At 41.6% G+C, this 14,537-nt stretch overlaps 1 protein-coding gene across 1 annotated transcript in view; it reads right to left on the reverse strand.

Moving 5' to 3' along the window:
- Positions 1-679: 679 nt before the first annotated feature.
- The window catches only part of vsnl1a (visinin-like 1a), a 45,365-nt gene continuing 31,507 nt past the window's right edge, over positions 680-14,537 (reverse strand). The window contains exons 3-4 of the mRNA XM_008287386.1: positions 3,438-3,653; positions 680-1,185 (exon numbers count right to left, since the gene is read on the reverse strand). Of these exons, the coding sequence (XP_008285608.1) occupies positions 988-1,185; positions 3,438-3,653 (414 nt within the window). The 3' untranslated portion in view covers positions 680-987. The remainder of the gene's footprint in view (positions 1,186-3,437; positions 3,654-14,537) is intronic.

The raw sequence follows: 14,537 nt of genomic DNA on the forward strand, positions 1-14,537 counted from the left end.
AAGGATTTAGTTCTTAGCAACATATACCACAGCTAATCTACGAGGAAACATGCTCCCACAGTTAAAGCAGTCAAAAGAAAACGTCTCGACAGATCACAAAAATTACATCCCGTACGACGGTACGCGCTGAAGGGCCTCCTGCAGTGTGATTTTTTCTCTCTCCTCCCTATACAGTCAGTAAAAATGATCTCACGGTCTCCCCCCCTTAAAAGTGTCACCGCGCTGCTCTGATAAGGCTTTCTGTCTTCGATTACAGGATGCAAACTGAGGAGTCTTTTAAGGCAGAAACCTAAAGGCATGCAAATTAACTACATTTACAGATTTCTTTACTGACAGTACAAGCATGTTTTGGAAGGAAAAAGTTGGACAATCCATCTCTTCTAGAGCTAATATTCGAGATGATGGATAGAGTGTCTTATTGGAGGCAGATACATTATCATAGGAATTTTGGTTCGGTCGACATTACTCGGTATTATGAAACACATACAGCTAGCGTCAGTAAACTCGGAACAATAAATAGAGTAGCGGCAAATTCAACGTAGCACATCACTGATGCGCAAGCTCCAGTAGAATGAAACTTTATGGAAAATACTTTGCACACTTCACATTTTGGCAGTTGATCTTTAAATAATTTAAATATATATTCATATTTATATTTCTATATAATATTATTTGTGCGAGGTGTGTGAGAGGTGTGTGTGTCTGTGTGTGTGTGTGTGTGTGTTTTGTATGTACTGTGAGTGTGTCTGTGGTGCGCACCCGCACTGTTGCACCCGCACACTTTGTCATATGTTGTGTGTAGATCTTGATTTTATAGCAAATAACATTCTCATGCACACAAGTGTTTCAAACACAAGAAGCAGATCCATTGAAAGGTAGTCCAAGCATTTTTTTTTTTCAGTGGAAATAGCTGCAAACTGAATGGAACATGAAATTCTTTCTGTGCAGTCCGTGGCGGCTGGTGCGGCGCTCCGCTCGCCCTCCGGCCTATTTCTGGAGGTCACACTGCAGCAGTAATACGATGGACGGGTCGCTCTTGGCCGCCTCTTTGAACTCCTCCAGCGAGATCTGGTCGTCGTTGTTCTTATCCATCTTGGAGAAGATCTTGTCCACCCTCTGCTCGGGCGTCAGGCCATCCTCATTCATCTTCATCATGATCACTGTGCCAACCATCTTGTAGATCGCCTGCAGAGGGAGAGAGAAGGCAACGGATGTTACCTCTTTTCTCTTTGCGTTTCCTGAGAGATGCAATGAAAGACGAATTGAGGAAACATGAAATTAGACATTGGGTGTTTCAAGCATAACGTAAGGACATGGAGGCCTGGATGACCTGAGATTTTCCTCTTCTAACGTCAGATCAAACTGAAGTAGTTAATATCTAGCCATGCAGTTGCTCTGGATAGCATCACCTTGGCCTTTAGCTATCCTGCGAGGAAAGTTATTTTGGACCAAGATATGTCCTTTAACTCACACATAAAACACTCTGTAGGATGGTCTTCTTTCACCTGTGTAACACTGTCAACATCCTATCTCATAGTGATGCTGAAAAACTAGTCCATGCAACTGTAACTTCTAGTCTGGCCTGCAGTGACTCCTTATTATCAGAATGCCCCAATAACTCAAAATGCTGCAGCCGAGTTCTGACAGGAACCAGTAAGAGATCATATTTCTCCTGTATTAGTGTCTCTTCTTTGGCTCCCTGTAAAATCCAAAATTGAATTTAAAATCCTTCTCCTCACATAAAAAAAACTCTTAATAACCGAGCTCCATCTTATCTTAAAGACCTTCTTGTCCCGTATCATCCTAACAGAGCCCTTCGCTCTCAGACTGCAGGTTTAGTTGTGGTTTTCCAGAGTTTCCAGAACTAGAATGCTCAATTATCAGCTCCTCTGTTGTGAAATCAGCTCCCAGTTTGGGTTGAAGAGGCAGACACCCCTTTACTTTTAGGATTGGGCTTAAAATTTTGCTTTTTGATACGACTTATAGTTAGGGCTGCTCAGGGGACCCTGAACAATCCCTTACTTATGCTGGTATAGACCTGGACTGCTGGTGGACCTCCCATGATGCACTGAGCACCTCTTCTCTTCTCTCCATTCATTCATACCACCATTACATCTCAACATCTCCTCTATAGTTTGTGCTTTCTCTCTGCAGGTACTGGTTATCCACCTCCAAAGTATTTATTCTTTTACGTGCCATCCATTTCTGTCGGACTTCATTTTCTTTCCCTCACCCCGACCAGTCAAGCCAGATGGCTGCTCTCCCTAAACCTGGTTCTGCAGTTGGATTTGTTGGGTTTCTCTCCATGTTATAAACATAATAAAGTCTTGACCTTACCAAGTGATGTGCCCTGACATGACTTATATGGTGGATTGGCGTAAAAACGGAATAAAAACTGAAAGGAATTAAACTGAATTTTTCACTACGCTAACTTATGCTTCCTCCTGTGACCCATAAATTTTTCTTCCAGCGCCAACATGGATCTTCTAAACTCTTTAAATGCACCTGGAAACAAGCAGCGAGGAGAAAGTAGGCTTTAGTAACCTCTAATGTGGAGCTAAGACGCAAGGAATCAGAAGGTAACAGCTTGAGCAGTCTAATGTCTTTTGATGCCTCAGAGTTTGTCCTTTTAGACAAATTGTGCAGCACAGTCAGAAAAATAACTACAACACCCAATATGTACAGCCTGCACTTATGGGTTCTGTCACTGATGTCCTCTTACATGTGTGAGATATGACTCTCTGTATATTAAAGCATTTACAAACATTATTCTGGACTTACAGCACACACAGACACTTCAAGTCACAGTCTGCAAATGGACGTCATTCCTCGAACACCGACACACGAAGTGTTCGTGCCTTTTTAAGGATGTAATATTATCCATGAGACACATTCAAAGGGGAAATGATGGATCACAAATATAAAAATCTGTCTGACTTGGATCCATTCCAAATCACACAAGGACTGAGGAGTGATTCAAAAAGGGAACTGGGATGTACCCACACAGAGAGGGGACACGCAGCTGATTTCCTCGAGCAACAGAAGTACAATGAATTCCAGATGAGTCTGCTCTAAACAAGCGCGTTTGCCTCCTGTTGCATATTGTTTGAATTTATGAATAATTAGTGTCTTGTCAGGCCCTGCAGACTCAGTCCTCTGCTGTATAACCTTTAACTGAGATCAAAAATTCATAAGTGCTACATCCTCGTGACTCAGCAAGTTAAAAAGCAAACAAGGTAACGCGGCTCAGGCTCGTCTATCGCAGCCACTTCCAGAAGCACGTTTTTGCTTTCTTCTTGAGAGTAAATTAAAGATGTTGATCCCATTTTCATACCAGCTTGTCAAATATGAAGCTGTGGCCTGCAGCAGGTTAGCTTAGCCTAGCCCTACACCTTCCTCTAGTGAGATTATTATGACATTGTTCGTTGCCGTGGTACCTCGATGATCTCCAGCATCTCCACCCGTGTGATCTTGCCGTCTCCATCCAGGTCGTACATGTTGAAGGCCCAGTTGAGTTTCTGCTCAAAACTTCCTCGTGATGTGATGGACAGCGCGCAGATGAACTCTCTGAAGTCGATGGTGCCGTCGCCGTTCTTGTCGAAGGTCCTGAAGGCGTGCTGGGCGAACTTGGATGCATCACCGTAAGGGAAGAACTGGAAGGAAACAGAAAAAGGTGTAAAGTATGTATTCTTTTATAATAAGGTCCTCTGTTCATTGGTGATTAGAGACCATGTTTAATGAATATGGCTTTTTGCATGGCAGGATAATGAAGACGGATAGTGTAACCTGAGGACACAATGACAAAGAATTATTTGCACTTACAATCAGCAGACATTGATTACCCGAGGTAAGTAAGTGAATTTCGATTTCCTATTCTCGTCCAGTTCTTTTGGCTCTACTTTTGCAAATGTCAGCACAGCTCTGTGTATTCATGTACACAACCATCCGCACTATAAGGATGTTCTTCAGCCTGCGGTTTCTCCTCAAGATACAAAAATTAATGCAACCCTGAAGGTGAAGTCGTCTTTTCCCTTGCAGAGCTTTTTTATCTGCTCTCAGAAACTTTCACACACCGGATGCATCCTGACACATGTGTCTTGGATGCGGATCCTCCAACTACGGTACAGAACTTTCTCCTTCACAACTTCACTTTGCAGCACCTCCCTGCTGTGTCCATATGCAGATCTGCCGTGCTATAATTCTATATCCCCTAAAAACAGGATTAAGTGTTTCCTCAAACTTAATGGATATGAGTGTCACCTTGAAGCTGAATAAACTGATGAAACTCTGTTTGAGGTGCTGTGGGTTCATATCCTCACTGACTTACTATCAAATGTAATGTTTGTAATAACTTTGATGATCCCATTATGCTCATCTCGCACCTCGATCTGAATTTTAATTTGTCCAAAACTTCAATGCTCCTTGGCATGCTAACATGGGTAACTAAACTAGTGAGCATCCATCCATCTATGATCTATACACTGCTTAATCCTCACTAGGGTCGCGGGGGGCTGAAGACTTAGGGCAAAGGCAGAGGACACCCTGGACAGGTCTGGACAGGGCTACACTTAGAGACAAACAACCAAGCACACTCACATTCACACCTACGGACAATTTAGAATCACCAATCAACCTCAACATGTTTTTGGACTGTGGGAGAAAGCCAGAGAACCTGGAGAGAACCCACGCTGCATGGAGAGAACATGCAAACTCCACCCAGAAAGATCCCGGGTGGGGATGTGAACTGGCGACCTTCTTGCTGCGAGGTAACAGTGCTAACCACTGCGCCACCGTGCAGCCCACTAGTGAACATGGTAAATATTAAATAGCAACTTGGAGGTTGAATATTTCGCTTAAATTATATCTAACAGTTCTTGTAAATGATGATTTGAAAAGTTAATGCACAATTTTAGATGTTTTATGAGACATAAAGGCAGGAATTTGGTTTCTTTAACCAACATCATATTATGTCACATAAGGGAGTTGTCTCCTTTTCAACTCAGTTAATTGTTTTGTTTGTGCAGGTTGCATTTTTCTTTTCTGACCACAGAAGCAGTTTTCATGCATTTTGTTACAGATGAAGAGTTGGTAGCTCACTGCTGTATCTGTAATGAATCGTGTGGCTGTGTGCGGCGCTCGTTTGAAGCAAGAGATATGATGGAGTTGCAGATGGGATGTCTGACAACTGGTTTGGTTCTTTCGGCGCGCACAGATGCATCAGTTCCACCTTCAGCAGCAGCTTCTGGTTCCGGTGGTAGAAATGATCACAGATCCATCAGAGATTCATCCCAAAGAAAACAGAAATTGTGCAAATTGTGTGTGTTTTTTTTTTAATGTTTGCAAACTTCTAAATTAGCCAGCTCTGTCCCACCTCACTCTCTATAATGTGTTGCTTTATGTTTGTATTTTATACTCATGGAAGAATCTGTGCAACACTCATGTTTTTATACATATAGAATAAAATATCATGCAATACTATTATTTTTCCAAATTCAAAGGAATCTGTGCAATATCTGAATATCAACATATAGAAGAATATGCACATAATTAACAGTGCTCATATATATTTCCTATTCTCATATATATTTCCCATTCATTTATGTAAGATAAGGCCTATTTTACCTTATCTTATGTACACAAGTGAGACTTGGCTGATACCAATTAATCCCAGCGCATTAGCTTCTGTTATGGTACAAATGAATATTCCTGCCGGTGTTAAATAGCCAATACTAGCTGCGTTACATTCTGACAGGTGTTTGCAAACTAAAGCTATTGATCCTTGTTCATCCTCCAAAGACACCTGTCCTGTTCTCCACTGCTTCTTCTCACACCAATCATGAATTTCCTACTGATGCTCATTATTTCTTCTAGTCCTTGTGTGTCTCTCTGACACCCAGCAGGTTCATAATTATAAACCTGCCTTCTGTCATCAGTGTGTGAATGTATATTCGCAGCCTCTTCAGTGTCAAACTGCTGTTAAAATCCATGTTTCTTTTTGTTAATCTGGAATTCTAATACAACTGTAAATGTTACTGTAGTGCATGTATGGGCACAATATTTCACTGAGGTCCGACAAGTTGCTCTTTAAAGTCACTAAAATACTTTCTATCTTTTGTGATTCCTCAGACGAATAGCATGACTGAACTGTAAAACCAAATACTAAAAACAAACCCAAACCCTGCAACAACTGTTGGAGATGTGAGCGTGACTCGGATTAAAGCAACATAATTCGATTCTTTGGCCTCTGCAGATGCAGAAGGTCGTTGCAAAACTGGATTACACTCCAGCTCGATGCGTTTTTGTCCAGTGATGCCGAAGTCCACGACTCACCTCTACTGCTCACAATTTAGTCAACTCTGCGGATTAGTTTTTTCTTAGCGGCTAAAACTTAAAGCTCCTCCGTGTGTGGTCAGTCCAAGGCATCCATGTCATTACTGTATTTCTGCACTACATGCACACAGGATCGGAGGTTAATGCCGTAACTCTGCGGATGACCGCTGAGCCCCTGCTCGGCCCGTCATCGACTAGAAACCGCGAACCCTGTGGGTGGCAGCGAGAAGCCGAGCGATTCATTAGATATAACCTTCCACTTGACCTCTCTGGTGAAAACTCTCAGAGCCGATGGGTAATGTAAGCTGAGCGCGGCGGCTCTCTGAGGACTTGTGTAAACAAAAGAGGCCTTTCAGCCTTCATCAAGGAAAAGAAAATAAACTGGCGAGATATTCCATGTCGGTTCATTATTAGAGAAAACATTTCCTATCTTTTCTGTTAATTCCACAATAATAACTCAGTCCTGGTTAGGTGGACACAAACTATATATTCAACATCATCAACATGGAAGATGTAAGCAGAGGAATCACTGAAAAACTTAAACTTTGTGTGACCTCTGTGGCTTTTGTTTGCTCATATTCAGTGACCACTGGGAGCATAAATTTGTAAACTAAAGACGAATGAACTTGGAAGTACCTTCGTCATTTGAATATTTCATAAGCCTCCAAATGTCAAGAGATCCTGCTTGCGCTGATATTTGCAGGACTAAACGATGAACAGCTGAGCTGAATTACACTTTTTTAAGGAATCTCTTAAGTTTAAAAAAAATAAAATAAAACATTAAAATGTATCCTGCATTTCCACCCCTGGATATCTTTTTAAAGCTGCATTAGCAGATTTTTTTTGCCCATTATTTTGACCTCTCAAAGGGAACATTTTAACTAACAGTGACTGATTTTGGAATCAAGCAGACACAAATCAACATAAGCATTTACTTAGATGCTAATGTTTACTTCCATTTAGCTCTGTTTTGGGCTCTATCTTGGCCAAAAAACAAAACAAAACCACAAATACATATCTTTTCTTTAGAAGCTACTTGCTCCACAATATTCATTGTTTAGTGTTGGACAGGTCGCGTACAGTCTGTTTTTTTTTTTTAAACAGTGGTAAACCTGCTAAAAAATAAGTCTGAGGTTGAACCAAAACAGTAAAGTGGATCAGACCACATTGTTTACACATCTTCACTTGGTACACTGTTATTTTTATTTTGTGCTTAGTTGAACCAGTTCTTTGTATTTCTGTACTTCTTAAAGCTCCTCTTGCTGATTTTTTAACTACTTGGCAGCAGCATTATAAACCTGCTGACGGATCATTTTTTAGGTTGATGTGACTAATATATTAGCAAGCGTTTGCTTATTTATACACCACAGACAGAGAGGAAGATCAGTATTGATTTAGAGTTCTGTCTACATCCACTGGCTGAATGTAAACACAGCATCAACCCTCCTTCTAGTTCTGGTTTGGAAACCTATCTGGCTAATTAGCTGCTTAAAGAGCCCACATCACGCACATTTACAGCTTTATATTTTTATTTTTGGGGTCTAACGGAATAAGTTTACACGCTTTAATGTTCAGAAACTACATGATTTCTCTCACACTGGGTTTGAAATGCTTTGTTTTAGCTCCTGCCTGTTTAAGATCCCCTCAGTCTGCTCTGATTGGTCAGCTGGTCTGACAAAAGTGAGGTACTGTTGGTGAAATACTGTAACTCCAGATCTCGGAGTGTAGGGATGTGGCTCTAACAGAAGCACCTCTGGTGAGAAAATAATGACAAACTGTGTGGAAGCTTGTTTGTTTCAGGGCCAAACTAGCTGCTAGAAACGTGTCATGTAAATGTGTGACAAGGTGATGTAGATAAGTAACATTAGAAAAGCCTGGATTAAAAATTTGGCTTTTCAGGCAGGGAAGAAGCAGAGTTTTCTGGGGCGTGGAAGTTTGAAGACTGACATAAAAAAGCAGCAAAATAACAACATTAAAAGAAACAGAAAATCCCAAAAAACATAACAATATGGGCTCTTTAATGCTCCATGATGTTAATTAGCTAGATGCTAACTTTGTTTTTGCGTTCAGTCTGTTCCTTAGCAGGTTAAGCAAAGTGAGCTTGTAGAAGTTTGTGCTGTTTTTTGAAATGATATATTTAGGAATTTGTAGCGCAAATCAAAACAGCGAGGTTGCAGAAAGAAAAAATCAAAACAGTAAGCTAAAAGATGCAAAAGTGGAGCAGCAATTTCTGATTGGGTTAAACAACTAATCATGACATAATCTAAGTTGTAATACACATAATTGCAATATCCATAATATAGGAGGTGCTATTTTTTTTCTCAAAAAGGTCAAATGTGACACAACATATCAGTTTAGATGAAGTATTTAAATGGCAGCGTGGTGCTCTGGCCTACAAATAATATTCTAAAATTCCAGGGAACATACTCGTCTGGTACAGACCACAGCGAAAACCACATCCTCATTTTTGTGCATTTAGAAAAGAAATGGAAAAACTTACAATTAATATTAAAATTATTACTCATATCACAATATCTGTCAAAATAATTGCCATATGTTATGTTTCGTAAACCCTAACTTTAGATAATAGGCATCAGAGGCTTCCTCACTGTGAGCATCACGACTCTACTGTGAATATAAATTATTGATTATAGCGACTTTCATCTCTCTTTAAACCCAGCTACTTAAAAAGCCAGAACTTTTTTAACAGTTGGGGGGGAAAAAAAAGATCTGCTGCGGTTTTATGCAGCAAGCAATCAGGAGCACGTGTACTTTTGTTTCAGGACGCCTCTACATTGTGTCCTTGCCCATGTGCATAGCAGACAGCTTTGTCATACACAGAAATAAAAAGGCGAGGATGCTGCCTTATCCTCTCATAAGAGTAACAGCCCCAGCATGAACAAACTGTCTGCGATCATGGCAGGGGGTAGAGGGGAGTCGAGGCCATGAATCCTAATGGGAGAGGAGGGTGCAGTGGATGGGAGATTAAAAAAAAAAAAAAAGAAGAAAGCGTTTGAGTCGGCTCATCTGCAATGAGGTCCCACCCATGTAAATCCTGCTGCAGTAGCAAACTGATCAGACTGCAGTGAGAACTTAAGAGAAGTTCAGACAGGCAGAAGAAACTGTGGGGGAGGTGGGTGTCAACAAGCAAAGAGATGAGAAGAGACAGAAGACTGAAGACAGGGAGGAGAAGATGCAGGAAGAGACTAAAACAAGAGTGACAGTGGAAGTGTTGGAGGGGCGCGATAGAGCTCAAGTCCCCGTCTGCCCTGCTGCTCCAGAGAAGCCAAACTAATTTGAGGAAGGAAGCCCCCCTCAGGACGGGGATGGGCCAGAGTGGACGCTTTTCTGCATAAATGAGATGTGGCTTCTTTCCCCACGAGCCTGTTCCCTGCAGGGACGGCGTGTGGACGGATGCTGAAGGAAGAGGGGGGAAAGCGAGAGGAAAAGGTGTTGGGGAAGTGATGCAGGAGAGATGTTTGAGGGTTGGGAGGGGGGAGAGAAAGCCACTGCGGCTCCTCAACAATCTGGCAAGTTATGAAACACTTTGTTATGTAAAAACGGAGGAAAGAAAAGGAGCGAAGACGGCGGAGAAACGCTCGGAAGCAGACAGAGAAGACGGGCAGGAAACAAAACAAGAAATGCCACACAATTGCCGTTTAACAACCAAAAATGACCCAGTCAGAGCTTGAAGCGGCTGTTTCCTCGACTTTATTAGGCTGTTAACATTTCCATTAGGTCTTACTCCTCACCTGATCTGACTCCCATTTGTGGTTGCGGATGTTTGATATGGTTCTTTGCAGTCGGGCATCAAAGGGAAGGCTGAATGCCAGGCTGTCCACTCAGGGTAGAGCCAGGCCGACAGGCACAGCTGGCTTAATAAAGGCTATTGTCATCATATATGTGTGTGTCAGTGGCCTGCTCTGTCAAACAGCTACCCTTTTCCTCCACATGCACACAACCCAAAACAGGCTGCTGCTAAATGGAACATTAAAGCCCTCGTAATCAGGCTGCAAGCTGGCACTGGTGCTGCTCCAAAAACTGGGAGAGGGATTGCCAGCGGAGGAGGAGGAGGAGGAGGAGGAAGGGGGGGGCGGTGGGAAAAAGGGAAATGACAGAAAGAGAAAGTTGTCGGACAGAAAAAGTGTGTGGGAGAAAGACTGACAAAGAGAAAGACACATCACAAGTTAAAAGAAAGGCCATTTCACAGTAACAGAACAGCGACTGACTGCAGGATCATGGAACAGATGAATATTGCAGCTCGACAACGGCACAAAGGCGTGATTCAACAGCAGCTCATCAGTAACAAGCCACAAATGACTTCTGTTTGATTCCAAAATAACTTCAGAGTTAGGTACCGATGCAGATTTCTCCTCGGCTGAACCGCCAGGCGCCTGCCAGCTCTTCAGATAACAGCTAAGCTGGACGGACATCTTGCAGCTTAAAAGCTTCCAGTGATGAGCTCACGAGGGTCAGGATTCAAATGCGATGAAGATATATTTACTATACACAGATTCTGTTGCAGTTTGGGAGCTGCATGTAACTGGATTACTGTTATCTGAAAATGAAAAAAATTTATATATATACAAAAATGGTAATGTGAGCCTTTATATGTGAGAGTGATCTGAAGCAGCCCACAGCAGCTAATTTTAGGATATTTCTTGCTTTCTGCAGCGTCCTGATAGATGTAGTTTAAGGGCAGCTCCTCACCTACTGAGGCACCCAGCTGTCACAAAGCAAAATGAATCTGACGTTTACATTCCTTTGATCATTAACTAAGAATTGCCTTTGGTTGATCTGTTAATAATTTTGTCAGCTACATAGTTTGTGATTGAGTTATAAAAGTTTAGATAAAAATGGATAATTTTGGTATTTGATAATTTTTTATTTTAAACCGCGTCTTCCTGATGATACCGGCTCATCTTCATGATAACTGAGCCAACTCGTTCCATTGAATCATCTGCAATATACAGGTGAAAGCTCTGGAAAAGGCTAGAAAGTGGACCTTGAGTTAAGGTCTTTTTTTTTCTATTGTTATGTCTACAATGCCCTCCAGTGGCCTCAACATGTGGCTGAGTCCATCATTTTATTTTCTTATAAGGGGTCAGGTTGTGGAGGTAGCAGGCTAAGCAGGGCGTTCCCAACATCCCTCTAACCAGTAATGTTTTCCAGCTCCTCCTGGGATCCCGATGCGTTCCCACGTCAGATGAGATATGTAATCTCGCCAGAGCGCTCTGGGTCTTCTCAAGTTGGACGTGAAACCCTCTAGGAAGACGCCCAAGAAGCCTCTTAATCAGATGTTGAACCACATCTGCTGGTTCCTTTTGATGCACCTTTGCTCTGAGCTTCTAAATGTCTGAGTTCCTCACTATCTCTAAGACTGAGCCCAACCATCCTACAGAGGAAATCTTAGCTTCCTGTATCCACAATCTTATTCTTTGGCTCACTTGACCATAGATGAGGGTGGGAATGTAGATGAACTGGTTAATTTAGAGTGTTGCCTTCCTGGCTGGACCTTGAAAACAAGATCAGAAGCAACAACCAGCAGGAATGTATCAAGAATTCGGACTGAAGTGTAACTATAGCACCATCCACTAGAACAGTGTTATTTTGCATGTTTTTATTATGCAGATGGGACTGCCTTAATAGTAGCATTCAAAATGTATGTATGAAGACGAGCCACTGAACAGCTGCAGAAGACTCTTTTCAAAGGAAGTTGGTAGACGTACCACTTTTTAGCAGCAAAAGTTCAGCTTATTGTTTTTTAAATGTTACCAGCTACAATTCAAACAGGACCAAAAAGGAACAGCGGATTCCTCCAATCACAATGTATAATGGTGATGTGGATATACTCACTGGCTATTGCTGAAAAAATGTCATATAAAATTGTATATAAAGATAAAAAAAAATAATGTGTTCTAACTTTAAAGTTGAAATCAATAAGTTATGTGTTGCTCAACCAGTACCCTTGATGTCCCTCCCTGGTCATTAATTAAACCCCGAAAACTCTCTTCATGTATGAAGATGAGATGTTTCTTCAGTAAAAATAACTCTGTATTCCTTCAGACTGGTTTACATGTAACTTTACACCGTTGCCTCCTCTAAAATGTGCAGATCTAGGAAACCCTTATCTTTAAAACCAATTCTAAAAAAAGAATAATGATTTCGAAAGGTCCACTGTGCAAGTTGACAAGATTGGTCCCTCAGGTTTGTTACATATGAAACCCTGGAAGTCTGAATCCTTGTTTTTGGAACTGTTCAAAGCAGAAATACTGCTTACAGCGCCTAGAAAAAATATTCACCCCCCTGGGAAGCTGTGGCCATTTTACTTGAGGAGTCATAGGTATCTCCATAGTGACCTCCCTCACTAGTCACCTTTCTGAAACTCCTTCAGAGGAGTCATAGGTGTCTTGGTAGCCTCCCTCACTAGTCTTTTTCTTGCTCGCTCACTCAGTTTTTGAGGTCTGGTCAGATTTATTCATGTTCCATATTCCTTCCAGTTCTTATTGGTGGATTTAACTGGACTCTGAGGGACATTCAGTCACGTGGAAATTTTGTTGCATCCATCTTCTAATTTATCCTTTTCAAAAGCTCTTTTGTTTTCATGGTGTAGTTAAACTCAGGAGTTCTGATTCACCAGTGACTGGACCTTCCAGATACAGACGTCTTTATACCAGAATCCCTGAGACACATTCACTGCACACAGATGATCTCTATTTCACTAATTGTATAGCTTTAAGCACCAATTGATTGCACCTGTATTGAATTAGGTGACTCAGGTGACTTGTTTTACTTTTTTCAGTTCTGTAATGAATTGACATTACATTGTACAAATCTGCTTTCTGTTTGACACGAAAGAATCTTTTTTGTGAATTCTTGTCCAAAAAGACAGACTAAATTGACCATGACTTAATGTTGAAATGCAATAAAAGGTGAAAACAATTTTATACAGGCACTGTGTATGGCTTATTATCTGTCTTCCAGCATATATTAAAACACGATTTGGACATAATAACAAGGTTAAAAAATAAACTACACTTTCACTGGAAGGAAAACATATCACAGCTCGTTATTTTGATAAATATACCACTATTTCACGAGTTAGCTAATATCTGATGTTTGGTGGGTAAATAAAAACCATATGGACTCAACAACAAGGTTAAAAAATCTTTTTTTTCACCAGCGGGAGTTCTTTAGGACTTATTAATGCACTGCACAGACCTGCACAAACACACACACACACACACACACACTCCCAGAAGATAACCTTACACGTGATCATTCATGCGCTCACTGTCCCATAATGCCTGTTCTGGGCCGCTGCCACGTCGATGCCATGCTCTGTCGTTTGTACCTCAATTTTTCTCTGATTAAATCTGATTCCAAATCTATCCCTCTCAGTATCGTTCTGCTTGCTGCTTCCGTAGCGTAGAGACACACATGCTGTCGTCTACACACTTTCTATGCTTGGGTTCCCTTTCTGTAAGCAGTATGGATGGTTCAATATCATTTTCCCCCCGTGGATAAATGTTATCATTACCTGCAGGACGAGTGCCAAAAGAAAAAAATGAATCCTTAACTGTTTAGTGACCAATAAAACTGGAATATCAGTGACTGGAATGCATCTGAGTTATACGTGTAATAAGAATTTATGATCTAATGCTGTTAATATTTCGACAGAGCTTTCACAAAGCCCACAAGGTCATCTCTCCTTGCTTCAAGGCTCTGCAGGACACTCTGTTCTGCCTCTATTGTTATCAACAATACGAAGCGGATTTGCTATTGGCTATTCATCTCTCCAGCATACAAGCACAGGTTGCAGAGGTCAGCCTGACACTGTAATTTACCCTTCAAAGCACTCGAGGTCTGCATTTTCCCCTTAGCGAAAACATGAGGCTTTTAGCTTTGACTTGTTTCTTACGGTTTCCATCACTCTGCCGTGGCACCAGAGGGGCTGTGTAAATAATGCCTTATGTTTCATGCATCCCTTTCCTAACATTGTCAGATGTAGTCGGGCCTATTTGGAGAAAAGCGCTGGGAAGACCTCGGCTTGACAGGACTGGCTGTCGCTGCATATGGCTGTTTACGTTGCTTCGTCAAAGCATCGCTTAGATACTGCTTCATCGAGCAGAATGCGGGGGCTCGAGAGGGGAAAAGGGAGAAAGGGAGGGATGCACGCATAATCCATCGCAGGGGTGTTTACAGTG

The sequence above is a fragment of the Stegastes partitus genome, unplaced genomic scaffold (assembly GCF_000690725.1).
Source record: "Stegastes partitus isolate 25-593 unplaced genomic scaffold, Stegastes_partitus-1.0.2 Scaffold498, whole genome shotgun sequence".
In the NCBI taxonomy this organism is placed as follows: Eukaryota; Metazoa; Chordata; class Actinopteri; family Pomacentridae; genus Stegastes; species Stegastes partitus.